This window comes from Ptiloglossa arizonensis, chromosome 2 (genome assembly GCF_051014685.1).
Source record: "Ptiloglossa arizonensis isolate GNS036 chromosome 2, iyPtiAriz1_principal, whole genome shotgun sequence".
Taxonomy (NCBI): Eukaryota; Metazoa; Arthropoda; class Insecta; order Hymenoptera; family Colletidae; genus Ptiloglossa; species Ptiloglossa arizonensis.
This window is the reverse complement of record NC_135049.1, coordinates 33,700,139-33,727,017: the sequence shown is the minus strand read 5'-3', so window position 1 is coordinate 33,727,017 and position 26,879 is coordinate 33,700,139. Positions and strand designations below refer to the sequence as shown.

At 56.4% G+C, this 26,879-nt stretch overlaps 1 protein-coding gene across 1 annotated transcript in view; it reads right to left on the bottom strand.

Annotated features, from left to right (window-relative positions):
- Positions 1 to 23,209, bottom strand: part of LOC143143612 (transcription factor hamlet) — a 51,867-nt gene extending 28,658 nt beyond the window's left edge. Inside the window, exon 1 of the mRNA XM_076305039.1 lies at positions 23,083 to 23,209. Within this exon, the coding sequence (XP_076161154.1) occupies positions 23,083 to 23,119 (37 nt within the window). The 5' untranslated portion in view covers positions 23,120 to 23,209. The remainder of the gene's footprint in view (positions 1 to 23,082) is intronic.
- Positions 23,210 to 26,879: the final 3,670 nt, after the last annotated feature.

Below are 26,879 nucleotides of genomic sequence, written 5' to 3'. Positions count from 1 at the left end.
GTGGTCTTCCAAGAGACCGTGTTAGTCGACTTCTTGATCTACCCCAAAGCGATTTGCGCGTCTCTCGACAAAGACGCGAGCGAAAGAAAGCCGGAGAGAAGGACGGACGGACGGACGGAGGGAGGGAGGGAGGGAGGGAGGGAGGGAGGGAGGGAGGGAGGGAAGGAGGGAAGGAGGGAAGGAGGGATGGAGGGAGGGAGGGACCGGGGGAGGGAGGGAAATAATCATTCGAACGCGATACGCCAAGTGAAAAGGATCGAGAGACGTGCGTGTCCGTGAATGGCGTTGCGTACACTCGGGAACGAGCACGTATGTCCGTGAGTGCCCGAAATAGCGATCGGTGAATCCACGTCGGCTGAAGTCGCCTCAACGGTCGTCCCGGGAGTCTATAATTTGTGTTCGAGTCGAGTTGGTTCTCCGCGTTGTGTACGCACACGCCTTGGCTGCCTTTCGAAGCGCTGCCCTCTAATGTGCCATTGAGAGCCACGTTGATGTGGCGTAAGTAGTCGAGCAGAAGAAAGAAACGAGAGGAGAGGAAAGGAGAGTGCGTACTACCTCTCTATGAAGCACAGGAGCACCGCCCTCCTGCCTCGAGGAACTTGAGACGCGATTGTTGTGCGCCGCGTGCACACCGTGTACCAGAAGCATTGTCCCTCGTTAGAGGCCACCGGAAGTCACCGGAAGACGATGAACTAACGGAAGACCCTCTACCTTTGGGCTCCTCCTGTCGACGCGAGGCGACGCGACGCGAAACGAGGCAAGGCGAGGCGAGGCGAGGCGAGGCGAGGCGAGGCGAGGCGAGGCGAGGCGAGGCGGCTCGACTCGACGCCCTCCTATTTGACGAATCTTTGCAGCTTGTCCTCGATCCCCGATCTCCCTTCCCCCCGTGGAGATATTACTTTCGACTTAACGATCTTTAAACGCGAACGTCGAATCGGAGCGACTTCCCGGTCTACGGACGTTTCGAGCATTTCGGTCGAAGGCGTACGGAACTACGTAATCGTTGCGAGGTTTCCTGGATTATTTCGCTTTACGGTCGCGCACGAAGGCACTGGGATCGGGGTTACGGGGTCAAGATCGACGAAACGCGGCAGAAGATCCAGACGAGGACGATAGAATCGCGGCACGCGATCGACCGGAACTGGCCGAAGTAGGGAAAATCTGGTATAAGTAGGTGGATCGGGGCTTCCGGCGGGCGCGGGCGCGGGCGCGGACACGAACGCGGGGAATACCTACCCTCGCCGGCGTCTTTTCGAGCAGCGAGGAACGCGTTTGTTTTCTCGCGACTAGCTTTTCGCCGAGCGAGCCGAACGACCATCGAAAATTCTTTTTTCGTCGACTATCGATACGTCGAGCCCACCCCTTCTCCCCTTCACCCTTTCTCCCCTTCGGCCGATCGGGCCGTCTCCCCGTTTCCCCGTCACCCCGACGCCCCGTTGCTCCGTCGCCCCTTTTCCTCGTATCCACTCCTCTCTCCCTTTGCCGATCAACCGGTTTTCAATTTTCCATTACACGGTTATATATCGATTTTCGACGAATTTACCGAGGTAAAATGTATAATTCTGCGAAAAAGTAACACAATTATCGCCACGGGCGAGCATTGTTACCGACAAACAGAGGCCGAGGTGGTAAAAATTCATTGGCAAATTAAACGTTCCGGCGCACGTCGTTCGTCGAACGGCGAACCGGGATTAATTTAGGAAGGTTTGTGCATCGAGTTTACATCGCGAAACCGAACAACAAGTCGGGGTTCGTCGGGAGAGCGTCGAAATGCTCGACGCGAACGGAAACGGGAAATATTCCGCGGCGTTCGAGCGAAAGAGGGAGGAAGCAATAGAGGGAATCAACAGCGATATTCGCGTAATATCGGCGCAACAAAGTACGAAGCTTATTGGAAAACGCAGAGCGCGTGCCGTAGCGGCGGGAAGGCAGGACAGCGTGCAAATATTGATGCATTAACAATGCAGACTAATTATGTTTTGGTTCGAGCATGGTGGTCCCGTCGACGATGGTGTGGCGTTGACGATAGTGGTGGTAGTTGAAATTTGCAGTGCCCACCAGCCCGGCCATTTCGCCATTGTGATCCGGACTTCGGCACACAGCCTCCGGGCGGCTCGCAGGCGTAACCCGCCGTTAAATTAATTTTATCTCGTGTCCGGCATTAATTTCGTATACTCGGCTGCCGCGTTCGGTCTACCTCCTCCTCTCTACCCTTTGATTCCGGCAGACGCCCATCCCCCCGACCCCCCGTCCACCCGTCCACCCGTCCACCCGTCCACCCGTCCACCCGTCCACCCGTCCACCCGTCCACCCGTCCACCCTTTCCCCGGTCACCCCCTCGTTGCGAAGATCGCGCGACCGCTCGAGGTTCTTTGCGGTGCCAGTTTTCGCGAGAGACGTCCACCGAGCTTCGACGTTTCGAACCCTGTGAAACCGAGTGGCGAGAAAAGTTCGGTCGATCGACGACGATGACGAGAGAGAAGGATAATCGAAACGATTAGACTCTAATTAGATTCGCATCGTTCGAGCTTCGGGCTGTTTAAACGAGGCACGCGTCCTCGACGAATCCTCGACGAGCTCTTCCAGCTCGGAGAGGAGAAGATCGAAGGGCAAACCCCCTGCGGATATCGGCCCTTAGCGGGGGCAAGCTGCGCAAGGGTAGAACTCGTCCGAAGGAAGGGGAACAGATGTTTTTGAGCGCGAGCCGACATTGTAATCCGTGTTCCGCAACATCGTAATTAAGGAAAAATGGGAATTCGTCCTGTCCTCTTTGTCGATTGGGCAAATGTCTCGCGTAAACGCGACGAGATCTTCGAAGCTCGTGAACGATCGCGCTCGCCGGAACGATCGAATCGGAACGTTTCGATTTTCGCGGGCGTATCCGCGAGGTTCTCGAGGCGATGAATCGCCGCGGGAAAGAATCGAATCTGCCCGGTGGAATCTCACGGCCGGGCCGTAAACAAGGGCAACAATGCCCGTTGACCGACGTCTCCCTCCGCGTTCACGCATCCCTCGCGCCGGAGCTGACCCGAGCTGAACGCGAGATAAAGTGGATTTAAAAGTTTAAATCTTCTCGGACGGCGAGTTCCCTTTCTCGGGCAGGGCGTACGAGGGTGGGCACTCTGGTCGAGATACGGATACGATCCGAGCGTTTACCGGGGCTGTTTCGTCGAGCACGCGGTTCCACCGACGAATGGAAATACGGGAAACCGTGCACGAGGGACGCGGATCGTCCCAGCCCTCGTTCACCCTGGGGAGGACGATCCCGCGTTCGCTTCCCAATCACGGTGCCCGATCGATTGCCCGATTTATCGCTGTTTACCGTCACTGGCGTTATTTATCGGGCCGCGAGCCCGAAAACAAAATTTCCTATCTCGAATTTACCGCAATTTCCGCGGAGCTCGATTCGTGCGCTGGATCGCGAGCCGATAACCGTTCGAACGAGTTAATCCTTCTTCCTTTCGGCTCGAAGATAATACGGTCGAAAAACAACTCGATCGAATCGATCGACTCGAGATACCGATTGCCCGCGTCGAAACGATTTCTCTTCTTTTTCCGAAAAAGCCGAAAAAAGTTTGGCCGGGCCGGGCCGGGCCGGGCCGGCGACGCTATCCGGACGATCGCCGGTATCGGGAGATAAGAGTCCAGATATCTCTGGCAGTCGTCGTTCCATCACGCGCGAATAGACCGACCGCCTCCGGTTCTATTCACGCCGGCTGGAAGAATAGCCCCGTGATTCTATTCAAAGAAAACAGAGAGGAAGAGAGACAGAGTCGTCGAAACGCTCGGGGAACTCCACGGTATCGGGACAAGAGAAATAAAGAGGGGCAAGGGAATCCAAAGAGGGGGTATGCAGCCATCTGGGAATCGAATATCTTCGATCTAACGGCATCTTTTCATCGAAATATACGCAATTGTGGAAGAGTAATCGATGGACAGTCGGTTGCGTGTATTTCTCGGCGAGGCGAGGCGAGGCGAGGCACGATGCGCCACCCTTTTCGACCTTTCGGGGCGCGGATGAAAGGGGCGCGAAACGAGTAAGATGTTTTTTCACCCTTGCGAGATCGCGTTTTCGGTTAACTCGCGCGCTCGTTTTGTCCCGCGAAGGTTTTTTTTTTCGTCGACGGAGCGACGCGAGGGGGCCACGAAACGCGCGGAGCTCGACACAAGACTCCGTACGGTTGTCCGTGAACCCCGATCGAACTCTTTTGTTTTTCGCGAGTAACGAAACTCGAGACGAACCGTAGACCGTTTCGGAAGACGCGTTTCTCCGCGAACGAGGGAAACACCGAGCCGTACCGTTTTCGCGAAAACGGTATACTCGACACGGGGGCTGGAAAGTCGAGTTACCCTTTTCGTATTTTGGTCGCGCGTTAAAGTCGAGAAAGGCTGGAAAAAAAAAGGAAGCAAAAAAACACGGAGAAGGAAAAAGAATATCAACGAGAGGGTTCCTCTCTCCGTCGAGAGACTCGTCCTTTTTTCGAAAGCCACTCGTCGAGCATTGTCCGCGGTTAACCCGTCGACCTTCCCGAAAAATTTCGATTAAAAAAGTTGCGGCACGATCGTTCGCGAGTCCCCTCGGGGCGTGAGAAATCGTTGGCTCCTCGACTCTTGGACGATTTGTAGCCAATAACCAGGCATCTATAACTCATCCGTAATTGTTCGCCGGGGAAGAAACGTACTCTTCCTTTCTTCCGTCTAATTCGATTTCGATAGCAGCGACACTGGTGGCCCGCGAGGCGATGGGAATCGAACCGGTCGGAATAAAAAATTCCCCGGCATTCGACGCCCGCGCGTCGTCGACGCGAGAAGATTCAATTTCGTCCTCGATTCGGAACGAACGCTCGTCAAATACGAATTCGAAGGCGACGCGAGCTCTCGGGGTGCGCTACCCCGGCCCACCGGGAACTTTTCCCCGACGCGAATAATCTTTAGCCGAACTACGCATTTCGCGCGTACCTGGCTGTTGTTGGCCCGAAACGAGCTCCGCGAAAATAAAATCCATCCATCGAACACGGTGTCCTCTGTAAATTCAACTTGGATCGCGAATTTGAATTCGGTCGATGGCGGACGGTTGAAATGGTACCGCGTGCGTCAGACATCAAACGCCGGGCTCGGTCCTTTGATCAAGCTCCGTCGTTCCGATGACTCTTGTCGAGCATGGCCGATCGGCATAGCGGTACGGGCGTTAAAAAATTGATTATCGTGTCATGGGCACCGTGCGAATACCTATCGACGGCTGTCGCTCGCGCGCTCGCGCGCTCGCGCGCGCTGGATGGCGTCGATCGGCCGCCAAATATTTTCGTACCGTCGTCGTGATCGTTCCACCGGACGATCCGCGAGTTCTTCTCGATCGTCGGCACTCCTCGTTGGAGCGGCCGAACGAAGCGGCCGAGCTGGCTCTCGGAGGAAATTCGAGCGGCAATCGGTGAAGCAGACGGTGGTATCGGAGTTCCCCCGGAACTTTCTTTTCAGCGGGCAAAGTTTTGACTCGTCGTCGGTCGGAAGCGAGCGGCGATACCGTAGTTCGATTACGTCGACGCCACGTACTCCCCCCGGGACTCGAGGAGACTTCCGATTAAGCGACCAAAGATGGCAATGACGTCTCGACGTGGACGATTAATCGTTTCCAACCGTACCCGTGCTCGTGTAATATCTCTCTCTCTATATGTATATATATATATATATATAAAGAGAGAGAGAGAGTATCGCGTACGTGTACCTGGATAGAAGGTAGAATGCCCGATGCCCGATATCCAGCGTTCACCGAAACGGTTTACGAACGGCGGCGAAGCACTCGGCGACGGTTCGCCGTCCGAAGCGAGACACCGCGATACGAGGAAAGAGAGTCGGTCGAACGGCGGTCTAGCGAGAAGCCGTGATCGCGACTCGACGCGCAGGATTTTTATCGCCGAATTCGTTGGAAAGGTAGGAAAACTCGAAGAAAAATTCCGAGCAACTGCGGGACCAAATAACGGGAACGAACGCGACGATCGGTATTACTCGCGAATTGGAAAATCGAGGCTCGCCGTGCTAAAACATCCCTCGGCTCTCATCCTAATGGGGACCCGTCTCTGAGGGCACTCGAGGGTGTGTAATTGCTAGAATCCACGGCCCTGCTACTAGACCGCATTTACGCGTTACGCGGGGTGCGTGTTAGGTAGGAATCGACCACCTACCGGGTGTCTCGGAAAGTTCGGCCGCGCGATAATAACCGGGCGAGGATCGAATCTTTCGGGCTCGGAAGCTCCTCGAATCGTTTTCGTTCGAGTCTCCTCGATCTTTATTCGGCGGAGGACCTCGAACGCGCGGGTAACGCGCGAACCTGCGAGACGGAGCTCGATCTCGAGATATCGCGCACGGAGGGACACCGGATAACGACCGACGAGCTCGAGGAACATTATCGACAACCCCCCGTACGTCCTCTCGACGGGGGCAGCCCTCGTCGGGAGGAGAAGATTGGAGGGGTTAAACGACGAGCCACTAGAAAACAATCCCCCGGCCGCATTTGCGGATGCTCTTTTCTTCCATTCTCTTCCCTCTCGGTGGCGCGCGGTGTTTCTCGCTCGTTCTCCGTTTCCGTCGCTCTCGTTCGCCGGCCGACAGATGGCTCGGCCGCGTTTTTGTTTCAAGGCTCGCGCCAACAATCGTCGCATTACCGGAACAAAACGATTCGACGATCGGCCCTTTTGAAAAAAAGAAAAGCTGCGAGAGGCTCGAGTACGACCGGTGGGGGAGGAACGGGGGTTGGACGGTGGTTCGGCAAGTTCCGGATCGAGCGTATCATCTCGTTAGGAGCACGCACCACATGTCCAAACACACCGACGGAGAGAAAGAGGAATAGAATTATTCCGAGAGACAATGATTCGATTGGCCGAACACGCGCTCGCGAATAATAATATTCGCGTCGGTTGTATCGCTACGATTGTCGCGAGCCGGATCGGATCGAAACGGAGCGGAGAGGAGCGGAGAGGAGCGGAGAGGAACGGAGCGGACCGGACCTCGACGAACGGACGAACGGACGAACGGGACCGGGACCGGGACCGGACCTCGACCAACGGAACCGCGAACCGCTCGGATCGATTGTCTTTGCGACCGGCGTAATCGTTCCCGATTGTTCCGTCCCGCAATGCACGCATATGCTCCGTTTGCTCTGCCGCGGCGTTGCGATGAAAAAAATACCGCGTTTGTTGTTTCTATCGATACCAGCGGCACGGATTATCGAAAAAACTCGGCGATTTCGCGTAAATATCGAGGGAACGTCCGACGGGAACGATTTCAGCTGGAAAAACAATTAGCGATCGGTAACTTTTCCCAAAGAGGACTTTTATGGTAAACAAGGTTCGAGGGCTCTCGCGTCGCAACGGATATTCGAGACGTTCGACGTAAACTATTTCCCCCTCGCGTTCATCGCGCAATCGTAACCCAATCATTTTTACGATCCTTTCTATCCGGTCTTTCCGCACCGCGTTCCCTTGCATCGAAGCTGCGCTTTAACGAGCATCTTTCTCCGCTGAACAAACACCGATAAAACCGTGCGAGCCCGTACGAAACGAACCCACCTCTGTCTCGCTCGGTTTCTTCTTCCTCGAGTAGGATGTAATTTCGTTGCCGAGTTCGCGCGAGCTACGTCCCCGTTTCTTTCGCTGGCCAGAAGCTGAAAAACGCATTAGCGATGCACGTGACGCGGTGCGGTCGGGACGCCGAGAACTCTGCCAGTAACGGAGTACGCGTGTGTGAGTTTCGAGCTGTGCGCCGACCGTACGTACGCGTACGTCATCGACTTGGAATTCATACGTACGTCCGCGCACCACGGTGGGTATCGCGTCGCTGCCAGCGCAGGATCGACATAGGTCAGAGCCACGGTATCTCCCCTCTAATGGATTTCACTCATTTTTCTCCCCCGACAGCCCCGCGGTCGACACCAACCCCTACGACATCTCGAACGCCTTTAGCAGAGTTCGTTGGTTCGTTCGTTCGTTCGTTCGTTCGTTCGTTCGTTCGTTCGTTCGTTCGTTCGTTCGTTCGTTCGTTCGTTTGCGAGTCGACGGAGACGACGACGACGACGACGACGACGATTCATCGACGCCGATCGTACGTTTCCCGAAACGTAAATCGATTGCGTTCCAACGACGGTATCGGGAACGAACGCGGGGAAACGAATTCAAAGACCAAAAGCGTACTCGCGAGTCATCGAATCGTGATCGTTATCGCGCCTCGAGTATTCGATAACGAACAACCGTGACAATGAAACAGTTTTCGAGCGGTGTAATTTTAGCCACTTTGGCTCAACACGGAAACGGTTCGGTCGGCTCACAGATACAATTTTTGATTCGTCCCGATTACGGCACCACGTTCGCGTAAAATTCAACGTTATCGCTTCGCGAACTCCGAGCTTTGCGAAATACGCGCTCGCCGAAAATGGCAGGTTATCCCGTAACGCTTGCCAATCGCGATCAACGATCGATATCGACGAAACTAAATTTAACGTCGTCGTTTCCAATTTACATACGGGACCCGAAAGCTCGGGTCCGAAGATCGCCCATCGGAGCGATCGTGTTGCTTCGCTGTCGATAAATAATAATAACAATATTCCCGGTATCTCGAGCGCGTAGCACGGTCGGTACCGCAAGTTCGCCACGGTCTACGATTCGTTTTTCGTTTTATCGCGCGTTCAAACGAGCCCTTTGGCACCGGTGATAACGGCTAATCGCAGGTACGACGCGTCGATCGATCATCGAACGAACGAACGATGAAAAATTAATTAAACGAGCAAAGGAAGTTAACGGACTCTTGTTACCCCGGTATTTAACGCGGTTCGTGACTCGCGATTACGAACGTATCTCTTTGTTAGCGAACTCGTTTCTCCGGTTTCTAAATCGAACGCGAGTCGACTAATCTTATCGACCGCGATGGACACGTGATTCTATCTGGACGATCGAGAACCGTCGTGTCATAGCCGAGATCAACGGAATCGAGTCGCTGCAGATGTGTCACGGATAACCTACACCTTCGAATACGATCCTATCGAAAAAAGATCCCCGATTCTTGAAACATCCGCTATCGCGTATCGCGTATCGCGTAATGAATTTCCTAATATCGCCGTTCGTTCTTTTCTCGCAAATGGCCACGGTAATGGAAATACGTAATCGCAAAATCGTATTTATATTTGTAGAGCGTCGGGGCAACGTTCGTTGACACTTTGGCGTTTCGTTCGGGCGAAAGGGTCGTCGAAAATCAAAATCGACGAGTTCGCGTTGCCCGAGTTTCGCTCGCGGGGACTCGCGGAAGAAATGTAGGGCATCGCGAACCCGATCGACGATCACCCGTCGACGGTGATTATCGATGTAATTCGTCCTTTCGCTATCAAGATGCTCGCGAAGGGTGTTTGTTGGTTCTCGGTCGAAACGCAGCGGAGGCATGCGAGTTACGTGGTTCGACGAAATTGCGTGTCGAGAGCTGTTCATCCTGGCAAGGACGACTCGAGGAAAGCGAGAGAAAAAAGAAAAAAGAGATGGAACGAAGAGAGACGGAGGGAGGGAGGGAGGGCGAGAGTCGATAAGGCAAATGGGCACTCGAGTTTCGCTCGAAACCTCGAGGACGAATCGCGATCGTTGTTTTCGAGGTTCGATAGGCGGAAGCCTGTCTCGAGAGTCGCGATCGATCGCGCGTACAAAAACTCGGTACTTACGTTTGGCTTGGAAAATCATGTCGTCGGACAGTGGTACTCCCGGAGAGGAAAGGATTTCACTCGGCGTTTCGTTGGTTCGCGGCAACCGGTGCGAGCACGATCGACGTCCGAAGCGGCGCGAGCGTACGATCCGGTCGCGACGTGCATGGCGCGCGAATGTTTCCCGACGGAACAACCGGAATCGTTTTCGATGGAAATCGAACGGAGCCGACGACGCTTTCGCGATATCTGATTCTATCTGTTCGGCCACCCTTTGTCATTGTCGTTTCGGGACGACGCGCGACAAAGGCGACGAAGGCGACACGAGTACTCCGTTCGGTGTTGGTTCGTAAATTCGTCGATCGATTCTTGCACGGTACGATCGATAACACCCGTCGTACCGGCGTTACGTCATCCGCGCGTGTGTCACAGATTAGCCGAAAAGAATTCTTGCGTAATTCGTTCTGTATCGAGTTTTTCGATCGTTGCCGATCGAGCGACGAATTTAGAAATCTCCGTCGTCGTCGTCGTCGTCGTCGTCGTCGCCGCCGCCGCGACACCGGGAATCTATGGTAACGCGTACCGAGCAACGAGCAAGACGCGATAGCGGGATCGGATCGTCAGTGGCTCGCAGCCCGATTCGAGGTTACGCTCGAGCTACTATATGCCGTTCGAGCGTAAACATTCGATCGCGTAAACGAGGATTTGATCCGTCGATGCGTAGCTGTCCGTGTCACCGTTTCCCACGAAATGGTACGGAGGCGTTCGACGATATCCCGATCGGCTAATTTCCGCGATCGTAATTTCGCGGTTCGGCGTCGGACGAAATCCCTCGAAGAGAACCTCTGATCGTCGGACCACCTGTACAGCGTGGGATCGTCGGATTCTTCGTTCGATGTTCCCGAATGTATCGCGAGGGGTTCGGCAGCCTAAACAACTCAGCCGACACCGCGAGATAAAGAAGCACCGACTGCCACTCGGAGGAAGCCTTCGGAGACACTCGTGGCTCTTGTTTGCGGTACGCCCGATAAAACTGAAGAGGCCGCCGCGCGCTGGGACGTTTGTTCGGGATCTCATCTCGGCGAAGGTTGCCCGGTTTCCTCGTTGTTCCCCCGACGAGCTCCATTGTGCAGCGATATCGCGCGGCTTCCTATTGATCGGGTCCGATCTTAGCAACTCGGACGTCCGCTCGATTCGAAAGAGCGCGGTGGGATCGTCGGTGCGAAACACGGTCTTCCCTGTTCCCGTCGGTGGGGAAAGATTCGCGGCGCGGGAGTACGCTCGGTCGGCGAAAAATCGTTTCGAGAGGATCGGGAGCGACGGTAAATACGGTTAAACGCAGGGGGCTGGGGAGTCGCGTTCGTGATTTATGCGAAGGACGCGCGGGACTGGAGGTGATCGACTGGCGGGGCCAGTTGTGCCGGCAGGCAGGCGTGAAACGAAGCTTCGAATTCGAGAGCCGCGGTCCCGGTGCCCCGGCCTCTTCGGGGGGGCCAATGAACGTTCGAGTTCTTTATGGGGCAACCCGAGACCACGGAGACGAACGCGGTCCCGGAGGACGTCCATCAAAGGGTTCCAACTAATTACCGCTTCTGGGCTCTGCGGCTCGAGAAAGCGAAGATACGCGCCGGCACCTCGTCGACGGTGATAAGTCGGCGAAACCTTTTCGACGGAAAAAACCAGCCGACTCGATAACCTCGGCCACCGAAACGATCGCTCTCGTCTCGAGTCGAAACAGAGGAGAAGGAACGTTCGCGTTTCTCGATCGTTAACGAGCGCGGAAGCGAGCGGGGACGAGCGGGGACGAGCGGGGACGACCGGGACCCGGAACCTTTCGGATATCTCTGGAGGCACCTCGTAGCTTCTTCGAGTTCCAAAGTGTTTGATCGATGGATCCTCGAGCCTCGGACCGGAAATTATGCGTCAGCCTATCGTCCGCGCCGGAAGTGACGGCCGGCACCGCGCCACACCGATCACGCCACTATCTGCCGTTTCGCTGATTGCATTTTCTTTCGCGCTGTCGGGAAAACTTCCGGTGTGTTTGTTTTTCGCACGGTCGGCCGTGCTCGGAGGACCGGGGACAATTTCCTTCGACCGAGGGAGGAAAATCTCTCTCGGCGAATCCAAGGTGGGAAAGGCCCGCGTTCGCGAGGAAACGCTCGATTCTATATTAGTCGAAAGCAACGATCCTACCGAGGCGACCACCGCGAACCTTCGATACCTTCGAGAGGCCCGAAGTCGAATTCCTTCTACGAAAATAACGCGTCGCGTGCCGTTAGGACGCGCGAGTCGCGCAGCTGCATTCGTATTCTAATGACGGCATTGTGCGCGAGCTCGGATATATCGGTTATCGTAGCCGAGAAGAGAGGACCGCCTCCTACGACGGATCGACGCGGGGACCGGAAGAAGGCCTCCTTGGCCGAGAAATCGGATACCCTGGGACGGGGGGTGCCGATGAAAAATAACGGTCGCTCGATCGCGACCGATCGATGCGAGAAGAGAAACCTTTCGAAACGCGTTCCCTTTTCGATGCGAAACGATTTCGTTTCGTCGAACGCGAGCCGGAGCGAACGTTTTTCCCAAAGGGGTGACCGAACCTCGATCGCGCGTATTTAGCCGGCAGATACGAGGAGTTTTCTGTATCCTGCTCGTCGCCGAGGACGCGACGTTCCCGCTGGAAACGCGTTAAGGGGCGAAACGAGCTCGTTCGTGGAAACGCGAGACACGGGGAAAAAGAAATCGGCGCATCGAACGTTCGAAGGCCGACCGAACGTACGAGAGGGCGAGAGGGCGAGAGGGCGAGAGGGCGAGCGGGCGAGCGGAATCTTGGTAACCGGACAGGAACGAACTTTCGGATTAGGACGAAATAACTGGAATTACCGGCAATCCGCGAGCTTCGAAGGTCCGATAAATCAAGGGTGGAAGCACGAGCATCCGGTAGCTCGTTCCATTGGCCCGGTGCACGCAACGAGGAGAACTCCTCGGCGTCGCTAATAATGCTCGCCCGACGAAACGATGGAACGATCGGCATCGGGAAAACTGCCGGGATGATTTTTCGGGAAAACCCGGGGATTTTGGGAAGGCTAATTTCGTCACGCGATTCGCGCCCCGCCGCGCCGTGCCGCGCCGCTTCATCGATCGGCTTCGTTGCCAGGAAAGGAGAAACACCATCCTCGAAACGATGCCCGAGCCGTTTCGAGTCGCGGACGAACGGCGTCGATCGAATCCCGATTCCACGCGTTCGTCTCGATCGACGAGAAATAACCGTAAATTACGATCGAGCCCAAGCCCGGACGCGCTCGACGCAACCCCGCTATCTGCGATCGCGAGTCGAGGGCGACGAGAAAACGAAAGAAAGAGAGAAAGAAAGAAAAAATCAACGGAGAATCTGAACCGCCCAGCGAAGGGTAGATACGTACCGTTGCATCTGTCGTCACGCCCTTCTCCCATGTGCACGCGTGTATTCGCACCCGCGCGAGCGCGAACGCGCGTGTCTCGGTGTACGCGCCAAGTCACATGTCGGATTTAGAGACGCGTGAGCAAAGTTGGGGGATGTTTTTCAGTTTGGGGTCGCGGGAGAAGGGCCTAAATGTTTTATTACTTAATCATTACGCTCGGGGGCGGGTTGCTACGGCACGAAGGGAAGCGTAACGCATCCGGAGAGAAGGGACGCGCCGAAATTATGTTTCGGCCCAATTATTCATACGCGCGATATAACCTTCCGAGAAAAAGTCGCGCGAGTCCTCGATAAATCACGGAAATACTTTGAACGAGAGAGGGAGGAGAGGCGAGGAGAAGAGGAAAGGAGAGGGTAGCGTATGGTATAGGTGGAGCGAATTTCGATCCGTCTCTTCGAGCAACGTGAATAATTTGGGTAAATACGAGAAACGCGGTAGTCGGGAGATGCGCGTATTCTCGGCCGTGAAAAACGCAAACGACTCAATTAGCTCGATACAGAGGGGGCTCGAAGTGCGGTACGCGTTCTACCCGCGACGATAAATAAGGAGTTTCCGGGGGAGCGGCAGAGACAGAGAGACGCTAAAACGGGCGAGAGATTCAATGCGCATTGACGCGAGAACCGCCGTGACAAAGGTGCCGTGGCATCCCCGCTTATTGTCCTCCGCGCTGCGTGAAATTCCACGCGTGTGTGCGTGTTCGACGCGTTTGTGCGCGCGTAGGAAAGTACACTGTATAACTACATTAGGGGGGTCGCAACCTTTCCTCGTAGCACGCGCCAGCTGGCTCATTGTTAAATTACGGCCCCACCGATATCTGTTCGTCAACGGCGTAGAATCTCGATCGTGGCCATTCATCGACCCAGTTTCTTTTCCCGTAAAACGCTAACGCGATGCAGTTTGGCTCGATCGAACATTCGGGGCTCGAGTCCGTACCGAGTCCGTTCACGAGGAAACCGCCGACTCCGATTCGTAGGATCGTCCTCGATGCCGCGCCGTTTCCGAGCGTAGCTACGACGAACGAACGTTTCCGTTTGCGGAGCACCGGTGATTCGTTCGCCGGGCGAGTCGCTCGAACCGAGAGAATCGAGAACGGTCGACGAAACGAGATTCTCGCGATCCGCTCCGCTCCGCTCCGCGCCAATGGAAGGATCATCCTCTGATGTATTTACACGGGGTGGAGACAGCGCAGGGACGGGGTGTCGGTGGGGCGAAATTCGTCGTTCTGTGCACGGGACGATACGTGTCGTACACGAACCGCGTTTGTATCGCCATTGTCATCCGAGACGAAAGATTAAGCTAATTTCGCACATGTCCGCCCGCTTCGCTTCGTTCGGTTACATTTACGGTCGTCGCGTCGCTCGACAGTGTCGCGTGACATAATACGAAACTGTACGCGTCCGACCAACGACCGGCTCGAAGAAGGACGTCCGAACCGCGGCTATTGTTCTCCCGACGCATTAATGCATACGCGATTCCTCTTTTCGTCCCCCCAACCCCACCCCGCGCTCCCTCGGGATTCCTGGAATTTTCCCAATTCCTTCTCCGAATCAACGGTCCAAGAATCGGAAATCTGCGTCGGGATATCCGGTACGACGAATGCACCCGGAACGAGACGCGGACGAGACCACCGACTTTTCGTTCGACGTCTCGTTCGTTGCCGTCGGGACGAAACCGCGGCTCTCCGAGAAACGATCGTCGTCTTTGTCACCTCGCCCGTGATACGCGCAATTTACGAGCGTTTGCCGAATCACCGGGTGGCTCGAACCCCGATTTACTCAAGCTCGAGATCGCGTTACCCGCGACGATACGAATCGGTTTCGTGGAATATCGTATCGTTTAGGGTTATTCGGTGTTGTTCGGTAATCAGCGAACTTTGTAAACGTCACGGTGGTATTTTACGTCGGTGGCAAAAGGATCGCGTTCGAAGGGTAAGAAAGGATGAACGATCGATGCGAGTTCGTAACGCATCTCCTCGGTTTTGTTCGATGCTGTTCCGTACGTAATTTCTTCCACGGTCCCCGGAAGCGAGCAACGATCCTCGGATAATGTCAAAGACGATCCGTGGAAGAGGTCGGCAAGATCCGCCGGTCGGTCTCGGTCGATGGTTCGGGCTCCGTCCTGGAAGAGGATCCCCCCGGTCGCGTCGGTGGCGCGCGAGTACCGCGCCGCGGCGCGCCGCGCGCGTCCTCCAAGAGAAACGTGAAATACGCTTATTAGCGTCGCGTCGGCTCGGAACCGCAGTTCTCCGAGAAACGATTACGGACGTACGAGATACAGACTTTACGAGTGTCGGCTTATTGCGAGCCTCGACGATAATAAGGACCGCGTTCCTGATACGGCCACTCGTAATTTCTCGCGCGAAGCGAGCGCTAAAATTGATCGCTTTCGCACCGAACGGTACTTAAACCCGTACGCGCGTAGGAAGACACCTCACGGAAGGGCAAAGGGTCGGTTTTAAATCGAGATACAGAAAAAGTCGGGTTCCGGAGAAAGAAGGGAGGGACGAGCCGCGAAACCGTGTAATTCGGCGCTGGAGCCTCGCCTCACGACGCGCTCGTCGTTCCCACATTTCCCACGCGACCTACGACCTCCGCGAATCTCTCGCACGGTGTCTCGTCCCGTGCCGTCCCGTGCCGTCCCGTGCCGTCTCGAGAGTAAACGGAAAAGAAAAGAAAAGAATAAAGTCCTGTCGTTTGACACAGTCCTAAACCCGATTCGCGCCACGAGCCGATACTCGCTCCTCGTCTCGGCCGCGTCCTTTTCTTCCCTTTTCTTTCTCCGGGCTAACCTTCTTCTTTCTCTTTCGAACCGCGAGTTTTTGTCTCGGAGTCTCCGTTCCCAAGCGGAGAACAAACGAGAGAGGACCGCGCGTACGGTCCGAGGCTCGCGTATAATCACCGACACATGCCGAGAGTCCCGAACGCGAGGCTGTGTGCTCTCGAGCGATCCGGTCTACGTAAATAAACGTTTCGTATTGGTCGCGACGCGTTCGAGGGTACGGCTACGATGCCGTACGATGTGCGCATTCTCACGCGAAAATCTCTATACGCACGAGCCGCGCGATCGTGTCCGTGGGACGCGCGCGCAACCAACACATCCGCGTACGCGCGACGCGCCTGTAACTGCGAAGGGCGGGTGGATCACGATTCCCAGACCGGGATTCAATTGAAAGAACGCTCCGCGAATCTCTGGCAAAGATAAGGAGACCGCCTTTCAGGGAAGAACAGAAGCGCGGTGTACACGCTTCGAAAGACATTCGAGGTCGAAACGCGTCGTCCGGAGTCCACCGAGAAGACAACGGTCTCCCGGTCTACGGCTCGGATATCTCCTCCCTCGAGACCTTTTTCCCAACGAGGAAACGATTCCCGCGTATCCGCAACCTCGCGTCGGAGGAGCGTTACCCTCGCGCGCGTACCTCCTCCAGGAGGACAAAATAGACGCAACACTCGCGTATACGTGACTCGAAACGGCAACAAGTTCTCCGGTATACGTGTTTCTTCTCTCCCGTGTCGTTGTACACCGCTGAAAATATTGCGAGCCGCGGGCATACCCGGGGAGCGGGTTTCGACCGATCGAGAGATCGAGGCGCGACAAAAAAAAAAAACGACGAAAAAGATTTCTCGAGCGAGAGACCGACCCGCCGCGGTTCCCGCGAGATCCTCGAGGGTAACGATCCAAGTGCGCGCTTACTCGAGACAGCGAGGAAACCGGTGTATCGAACCGAAACGAGTCCCGAGAAACCAGAGAAACCAGAGAAACCAGAGAAACCAGAGAAACGATCCCGGTGAACGAAGAGAAGGAACGATGGAAGGAAAGGAAAAAGGAGCACTCGTCTCGAGGGTCTGGCGTGAAAGATCCATTATTGAATTTACATACGGTACGAAGGAGCGTAAAGTTTCGGCCGGATGATTTTAAAAGCGGATCGTCGCGTCGATCTGGAAACGCACCGCGACACCCTCTTCGGGCGCGTAAATCGAGCGTCGGGCATCGTAAAAGTCGAGTATCGGGCCGTCGCGATACACGCGAACAACGAGGCACAGCCACGCCGGACAGAAACGATCGTAAAATCCGCGTCGTTATCGATAAATCTTTCGAAGCTGTGTAAACACGATCGACGATCGGGCAGCAACGACTTTTTTCTCCAGGCGTAGAGTAGAAACGATCGCGCGAGTCCGTGCGCGGCGGGTTAGGTCTGGGTTCGACAAGGACAACGGGGATAAACGTTTCTCTTTAACCGTCGGCCGAGCGGTAATTTAATCGCCTGCCCCGCAGTCGTTACGATCCAGCTCGGTTTATGCAAAATTATGCGTCGGTCCTGCTCCAATGAAAATTCGCATACCTACGCACACGTCGTGCATTTCGTAGCCGATGCGGTAGAACGCGGTGCAGCGGCAACAACGTGGCACCGCGCTAATGCGATAGACGTGTGCCGGAGGGTAGGGGGTGCCCGCTCGTGCGCGCCGGTGTGTCGTGTGTAAGAGGTTTTCCTCCTTGGACGTTGTCGCAACGTCGTCGACTAGAAGTGGCAGCGCGAGGGTGACAAAGACCGAGGGAAAAGAAAGGAAAGGAAAGGAAAGGAAAGGAAACGAAGGGAAACGAAGGGAAACGAAGGGAAACGAAGGGAAACGAAGGGAAACGAAGGGAACGGAGGAACGAAGAGAGACGAAAGCCCGAGGAAGGGAAAAAAAAGGAAATCTGTAGAGCTAATTCGCGTGCGAGATAACGCGGTGGCCGAGCGAGGTTGTGTGCGCTATCGTTGAAATGGTCTCTGCCGAGTCACGGAGGGGGTTGGTCAGGGCAGGGAAAGGCCACTGTCGACTCGCGCCAAGGGGGTGGTAAGACGATCTTATCGCGCGTCCCCTCTCTTCCTTTCCCTCGGTCGAGGCTCCCTCGTCCTTCCTCCTTCGCCTTTTTTCCCAGCTAAGGCTAACCTCCCCCTCGCCTTGCGCTTTCTTTCTGCGTTTCTCCCTCCCTCTCGGTAACTACTTTTATCCCCTCCTACCCCTGATGACAATATCGCGTGGCCAGCGAGATAACCGCTCGTGTCATTCCTACATCGACTACCTACTTCTCGGTCCGACTACCACCGAGCGGGTTCTTCGTGCGACCGACCGGTGTACTCCTCGGTAGGGACACTTGCGCGCTGCACGAGAACCGAGCGTACACGCTCGAAAGCCGATTGTCATCGAGAAAATCTTACGCTCGCGTTGGACACCGAGGAAACGAGAATGGAAGTTATTACGTTACGGAACACGGGGGAGGCGCTCGACGTTATCGGGAATTCGATTCCCTTTAATACCGGATTCGTTGGACTTTTATCGGACGAAACACGCCCGCCGCCTCGCCCCGACTCTGCTTCCGCGTCCTTACGACTATCCACGGACGCGGAAACTACCTTGCGTCTAAATTATACCGCGGTTGCGCCATCGACCGATCTCTCTCGCGGCTGGAAACGTCCAACGGGAAGGAAGCTCGCGCGATCGCCGCCTATAGATTTAACCAACCGAGTTTTTTTTATCACCGAGTCGCAGAGGAGGCGTCCGATCGATCGGAATCCCGGAATTATGGCCCGGTTCGATGGAAGCCGAGTTCGCAAACTGACCGCCGAGAACCGATGGTAACGTTGACGGGAGTAAAGCGGTGGTGGTGGTGGAACGACGTTACGGGAAATGAGTCTCGTAAAACAATGCCAGACACGCGAACGCCTCGAGAAAGTGGCCCGAGTCCGCCTATCCGGCAATCGTTGACTCGCTTCCGAAGGTACGTTCGTATCGTTTCTGCCGGTGTCCTCGACGTTAATTAACGTCCTATCGATTTATCTCGCCGCGTTTCCCTACGGTGCCGCGTGCGTACGCGTTCTTTATTCCCCGCGCGAACTATCGCCTCGCGCAATTTTCGTCGACTCGAGAGAGGAAGCGGGAGAACGGAACGTCCCTCGTTGCCGCGACAAACATTCCTCGCGACGAGGACCGTGCGTTTACTTGGCGAGTATCGTTTCGATAATTCGCGTCGCCCGAGAATTCGAAACCGAAAGAACCGAGAACGCGCGACCGAACGCGCAACGTTGCGCGTCACTTTCGTCGTCGATTTACGGCTCCTCGGGGGAAACTTTCCGAGAAATCTTGCTCGTTAAGCGTCGCCCATTGTTCCACCGAGACAGCGGTTACGCGCCGCGCTATCGCCTATTGCGAATCGAATTCGACGCGGATGCGATCCAACCGGAGAAACCTTTTCGTCTCTCGTTCGCGGAATATCGATTCGTTCCCGAGTTCCTCGCGAATCGGCGAAACAGCGAAACGACGAAACGGCCGAAAATACGTACAACGGCTCGAACGAAATCTCTCCCTTTCCGACAGATTTTTCCTCTCCATCGATGAAAGCTAGACCGGTGTATTCGACAACGGTTCCTTTTCCGGCGCGCTCGAAACATCGAGGCGAATAAATGTTCCGCGTTCGCTCCAACGTCCGGGCAAATCGCGTAGCTCGCCGGTACGACGTGTCAGCCGCATTCAGGCGCGACGCGAGTACCTGTCCGTCGCCTCGCGGAAGGTGGCGGAACGTGGCGGAAGGTGGCGGAAGGTGGCGGAAGGAGACCGAGCAAAAAGTAGCCCCTCGCAACGAGAACGAGAACGAGAACGAGAACGAGAACGAGAACGAGAACGAGAACGAGAACGAGAACGAGAACGAAAAACGGATATTTATCGAGGGAGCGATCGTTGCGGTGGAAAGGAATCGCGATAACGGTCCGGCACGATGAATGCCTAATTAAACGATTAATCGTTCGATTGCCGGCGCGGGCAACAATGGCTCGCTTATCGCCGAAGCGTGCTTTTGGGCGGCAACATACGGTGACTCGAGGCCTCGGTTGCGCGCCGGGTAGGAGAGCACGATTCGCGTCTACTCGCTCTTCGAAGAGACTCGCATCGACGGAGGAGAACGATAACGCTCGAATTACAAACTCGAGGACGCGCGGGTTGTTTTTCCGACGAAAAGCAATCGGGTGGGTCGATCGCTCGCGAAGGTCGTCGACGGTGGGCAACGAAGAGGGGGTTAGGAGTCCCTCCGGAGAAAAGGTTCGAGGCAACGCGATGCGTCCCGTCGCCTCGTATCGCTTTGTTCGCGGTCGACGCGGTTATCGGTAGGGAAAACGAGCTTACGTAGCCCCGTTGAGGAGAGAACGCGATCTTTGCCCGCGAGCCGGCCTACGAACCACCCACGGAATCGAGAATACGCGACCCGCGGATAATGTGTTAATGTTTATACCGAAACCGGAGGGCACGGCGAAATTCTGCAGGGAACAATTCCAGCTCGAACGATCGATTATCGGCATTATCCCGAGCGGAAACCGTGGCTGGATGCGGAGGGATCTAGCCGCTCTCGATGCGTTTGTCCGTCGCGGCTGATTGGCCGCGTTTGTTTCGGCCCGGCCTGATTGCGTTCCACCGGAAACGGCAAACAAATGACAAACACCGGAGCCGATCGTTAATTGGCGGAGCGAGAGCGGGACCGAGAACGGGGAGCGGGGAGCGGGGAGCGGGGAGCGGGCAGCGGGGAGCGAGAACGGGATCGGGAGCGGGGAAGAAAAGAGTCGAGGAAGACTCGCGGAATTATTGCTGCATCGAAACAGCGCCAGCCGAGCTACGGGGTGGAAGCTGAAAGAAAAAAGGGCGAAGAGGAAAACCCGAAGAAGGAACGGAGACGATTGTTCCTACTTTCTGTTAGCGGATTTGCATGGCCGCGTGCAGCTATTCGAGAGGGTATTGTTGACATTTTAATTCGTACAGTTCGAATCGATCGCGTCCGGTCGTCCAATAACCGTGCAGGGTACTCGCTTCTTCGGCTGTGACGTCACCGCGGATCGAGATTCCATTGTTTCGCCGACGTTGCATCGTTTCCCGTGTTCGGTAACGATGTTCTTTTCGCCCCGAAAAACGAACACGGTCCTTTCGTCGGGATTCGCGAGATTCGATCGTTTCCTCCTCGAGAAGAACGAAACGCGTTACTTCGAAGCTACGCGCGAGAACGATCGGTATACCGCGTAAACGATGTCTCGGAATCGTTCGCGACGGTACCTCGAACGATGGCCCGAGCGACGGGAAATCTTCCAACGTCTCGTCCCGGGTACACGGTACTTGGCGCGCGTCGACCTACCACTCGACAAGGAAGACGCTTTTAATTGGGACTGTCCAAAGGTTGGAAGCCCCGGAGAACGTACGAGAAAACGAACAAGAAGAAGAAGAAGAGGAGGAGGAGGAGGAGGAGGAGGAGGAGGAGGAAGAGGAGGAGGTGGAGGAGGTGGGATCGGAGGTAGCAGGAGTCTCCCGCAAGACGAGAATGGACTGACCTACCGTAGGATCATCCGATCTATTCATGCTCCTTATTCAATCGTACTCTCTCAGGATGCGAGACAAAAGCGCCGATGAAACAGAACCTCTCCCCCTGCTCCCCAACCCCGGTACGGCACTCCGTGCGTATGTTTCTTTGGCTTTGTCTCCTCTCGGATACGACTTCCGGTGCCGCGGCTAGACGAAACCCTCAATGGGATGATGCGCTTTTGAAACGCGCGGTAGGTGGATTCCGCGATTATTCCTGCGGTTTGCTCGAGATGTCCCCCCGCTCTCCTCGTACTCGGTACTTCCTATCGGTTTGAAAAATTTCCTCTCCGTTCCACGGGACGATGCGTCGATGTCGATTGAACGAGACCCGACGGATCGCCGCGATTCAACCCCGAACGCGTAACGGAAAATTCGCGAGAGTCGAGTCGAATCGAGTCGAGTCGAGTCTAGTCGGTCGATCGTGCGATTTCGTTCGGTTCGCGATCGTCGATGGGCAGTCGACAGCGCGGCGCCATTCGGTGCGCAACGATAAATTAACGGTTGCTCGTTGCGTCGCCGAATCTTTCGCGAACCAAGCGATCCTGCATTGTTAACCGTCGAACAAAGGCGGATCGATCCGCGCGCTTTGTCGCGCGAACGTTCCCCGGCCGTTGAAAAGTATCGAAAACGTTACCCTTGGAATTTACCAGTTAGCCCGGATGCTCGCTCGAGTTTCGCGATTCGAATTACGCGTTTTCCGAAAGCAGGGAAACGGTCGCGATCGATGTCGCGGCCGGTCCCTGGAGCGCTCGAAAGTCTCGCAAACATGGTGACGACCGAGAATGGGCGGGACTTTTCGAAGCAGAGGACGAGGAGGTGGAGGCGGGAGGACGAGCAAAGTGACTAGACAATACAGGAAAAGAAGAAACGATATCGACGTTGCGAGTGCGCCAGCGCGAGAACCGCCTACTCTTTCCGTGTCGTCGTCGACGAGATCGCGAACGACACGTCCGCGGTGGGCGATAACGTTATCGGAAACACGTCGGGATCCGTTTTCCGCGACGCCGATACCGGTGTGCTCCGCGATACAAATTTCGAGCGCACCGCGCGAACAAACGCGTTATCCTAATCCCGAAATTCGATTTTCGTTCCGCTTTTGTTTCGCGCGAGTCTGCGCGGCGAACGGACGGGACGAATCGGGCGATTGCGAATCACCGATAACGACGAAAATAGAAATTGGCCGGGTGGGCGCGTGCCGCCTCCCGCCTCCCGCGTTTACCCTCGATGGAACTCTCGACGATGCGTGACCGCGGAATCGCGAGCGACGAGAATCGCTCCTTTCGTACGATCTCGTGCCGCGCGAAAATTATCGCGAAAAGGAAACGTACGCTCGACCGCGAGAAGAGAAGCCCGCCGAAAAGTATATTTTCCGCCGTCGCGCCGCGCCGCGCCGCGCCGTGCCGCGCACACGTGCTCGACTGTCCGGTCGGATCGTAATTACGAATTCCTCGGGAAAAGAACGGTCCTCGATATCGAAGAAGGCGAAACGAACGAGCGAACGAACGAACGAATGACGCTAAAGAGGAGAATGAAAAAACGAACGGAAGAGAGAAAGGAACGGCAACGGTAAGGTACTCACCCTGTGCCAATCTTCTAGCCACCGGCTTGGATCTCATCGCTGCACGACGGCTGGCAAATTCGGAAACGAAACACTGATCGCGAGAGAGCCGACGGTCCTCCGAGCCATGCGAGTTTCAGCACGATCGTTTTATCCTCTCGATTACACTGTCTCCCACCCCGTACCCCCTTCGAAGAAACAATTCCCGGTACAAGGTTCGGTGGACGTTGTCTCGCACGATTTTCCGGGTCCCTTGTTCCCTCGCTGCGCGCGGATCGATCGCGAAACTGACGCGTCTCGATCGGGAGTTCGAGCCGGACACTGCGAAGAGTGCGCGCAGAGTGTCCGTTCCGTCACGCGGGTTCCGGTACACCGGGCCTCCCGGCTCCTCCGCGATCCGACGGCAGGGCAGCGTCGGCGGTGGTGGCGGTGGCGGCGGCGGCGGCGTCGTTGTCGTTGTCGTTGTCGTCGTCGTCGTCGTCGTCGTCGTCGGTGGCGGTGGCGGTGGCGGTGGCGGTGGCGGTGGCGGTGGCGGTGGCGGTGGCGGTAGTAGTCCGTCCTACCGGGATCCTGACGCGCGTCGAATCTGTCCTCCGAGAGCGGAGGCTTCTCCTGTCCTCCGCCTCGTCTCCTCCTTCTCCGGCAGGTTTTCCTCTCCACCCTCGCGAGTCTCTCTCGGTCTCGGTCTCGGTCTCGGTCTCGCTCTCGCTCGCGCTCTCGCTCTCGGTCTCGGTCTCGGTCTCTCCGGTTCGGTTCCACTCGGTCGAGAGCAGCGGGGTAGCTCTTTTTCTCGCTCGCTCCGGTTCACCCTTTCGCGGGCTCTCGCCCTCTTCCCTTCGGTCCGCGGCGCTAGCTCCGCCGTTACACCACCGCTTCTTCCACCCCCTTCTTTCTCCTCTTTCTCCGCGTCGTGTTGCTTCGCGTTACTCTACCACCGCGACTACCTTTGCCTCCACCTCCGCCGCCTTCTCCACCTTCTGCCTCCTGGCCTTCCCCACCTGCGGAGTCGACCTGCCGGATTCCCCACCACCTAGGCGATCCGGCTCCGCTGTCCACCAATGATCAGCCGCTGTCTCTCCGGCGCGTTCCTCTCTTCCCGCGAGAGCGCAACCTCTCGTTTCGTCGCTCCCGGGCTCCTCTCCCATCGAAGCCTTTTCCGAGCCGAGGTTACGCTCGCGAACCGTATCGACGAACCGAGACAAGATTTTTCTCGGTCGCTTCGATCGCGACGAGGACGTCCATCGTGGTCGGACGTTGTCGGACGTCGGCGGTTCTTTGGGATTTTTCCTCGCAGGGTCGAGGGTCGTGGGTCGTAAACCGATCTCGCGTACGGTTCGACGTAACGGCGACGTCTCGGGAACGGAACAGGTGTTCGCTGCTTTCGATCCGGTTTGCCGACGAAGCTGTATCGCCGATTCGCGACTTTGTTCCTCCGCGCCGGGAGCTTATCGCCTCTCGTTGCTGACGTGTAGTCTGTACCGGCTCGATACGAGGTATCTAACGTGCGCACCGATCGTAAACATTCTTGTCCGATAATTCGGTCGCCCCTTTCTCAAGTTCAAGCTTCGAGTCGTCCGCGTCGTTACGAGACGACAAAGTCGCGCGTACGGGGATCCATCGGGTGCGTTTATTCCCGGTCCCGGTCCCGGTCGCGGTCGCGAGAACACGTGGCGATCAACGACCGCGATAGATTTCCGCGAGGCTGGACCGGCCGAGAGTAGGCGACACTGGTATCGTCGGTGGACACCGTTCTCGCTGCGAACTCGATCGATCCTCGGATCGAACGGTTCGATCGATCGCGCGTCGCCGTAGCGTAACTATCGCGCGCGACACTCTCGCGCGAAAACGGAAACGGTCGCAAGGAAGGAAGGAAGGAGACTCGAGTCCCGGCGCGTCGAGTTCGAGGCTTGGCTGGCAACTCGCTGGGAACTCGCTGCGCACCGACGCTTCGACTTTGCATTTCTGGGTGCGTTCGCTCGACCGGGCGCCCCTCTTCCCCGTCTTCGTCGCACCTGAACGCGATCTCCGACTCGACGGACGGTGGTTCGCCGTGAAACGCGCCCGCGCACCCTTCCGAGCGCAGCTCCGCCCTGCTCCTTCGTCCTTTCGGGAACCGCGATCGGCGCCTCTTCTTCTCCCTTTCGCGTACGCGCGAAACCCACGGAACGACGAGCACGGGAACTCGGTCGAAAGAGGAATCGCGAATTTCCGTCGCGAGGGAATCCGCTTCGTCCGAAGAGAACGAGGAGTCGTTTCCCGCGAAACCGTCTCGTTCGTTGTTTCTCGGAATCGAGCTCCGGACAATTTCTTTCCCCTTGGTTCGAAGCGTCGCGTAAGACTCGACGCTCGATTTTGCGCGAACCAGCTCCGAGCTGCTCGGATCGTAAGTACCTAGCCATTATTTTAACGAGACCTACGTGCGAATCGCGCGGTCCGCTTATTGGCGACGGTCCGCCGGGAGATCTTGGGTTTCGAATCGTTCGTAACGCGCGACGCGCGACTGCAGGATGCAGAAATATCGCGACGCGTGACGCCGCGAGCCAATCCGGTGCGACGTTTATTTTCATCTCGGGGAAGCTCGTAAGACCGCGCGCGTTCCTCTTTGCGAGAGTAACGCCGTCCCTCGGAAATCGATGCCCTCTCCTCGCCGGTTTCGCTCGAATTTTCGGCGAGCGTTCCGAGCCGAGTACCGACAAACGCGTCTACGCGCTGTTCCTCTCCGCGGTGATCTCGGCCCTTTATTTCCACCTCCGCTCCCTTTTCTCGGACCGCCGCCGCGCAAAGAGAACCAAGACCGTTTCGCACGCTTTCGTCCGGTCCCCGCGTTCCTTTTCGTTCTCCTTTATTTTTTCTCATCTCGTTCTCCGAGTCACCTTCTCTCCGCGTTTCTCTCTCCTCCTCCTTCTCCTCCTCCTCCTCCTCCTCCTCCTCCTCCTCCTCCTCCTCCTCCTCCTCCTCCTCCTCCTCCAGGAACGCCTTCCTCTTCGACGAGACTTTCTTTGTTTCCCGCTGCACGTGCTCCACCCGCGTTTCTACGCGCATAAAAACGCAGCCGGAGCAAGGGAAGAGAAAAAGAACGAGCGAGGGAGCGCAACAGCCAGCCAAAGGATACGTGCGACTTCGCAAGGCATCCGTGTTCGAACGGATATAGTATTTCGTCCGCGGATTCGAGCTCGCGTGTGCGTGATGCCCGCGTCGACCGCGTCGGCAGGTGTTGGTCGGTCGTGTCGGCGACGGTCGACCGAACAAAAAGAGAGAGAAAGAGAGAGCCCCTTTGGGGGGAAGGTTCAACGAAGGCGTGCACGCGTATCCACGGTGCAGCGCGACGAACGCGGACGCGTTTTCTGCCGCGGATCGAATCCGAGGCGGCTCTCGGTCACCGAGAACTCTCCGAACGAACGATTCGAGGGTAGCTGTCGCGCGAGGCTACTCGAGATCTCGAAATCTATCGGGAGGAGGAGGAGGAGGAGGAGGAGGAGGAGGAGGAAGTAGATTCGGCCACTTTGGAGGGAAAGGAGACGCGATCGGGACGAGAGAGGGACGTAGGAAAGTGGCGGTAACGGACGAGGCGTATACTCGGCTCGAGAGTAGGCACCCGAGGATCCCAGGACCCTCCCTGTCCTTTCGCCGGCTATAAAAACCACTCGCCTTCCTTCTCGACCCTTGGCTAAAAGGCCAATCCACCCTACCACCCTTATCGATCCGCGAAGAACGAACGTTCGGTTGTTCTTCGACTCGTGGACTCGTGGACTCGTGGACTTGTTGCGAGCGACCAGGATCGCCGCCATCGGTCACCGCTGCTCCTCGCCGGCTCTTCC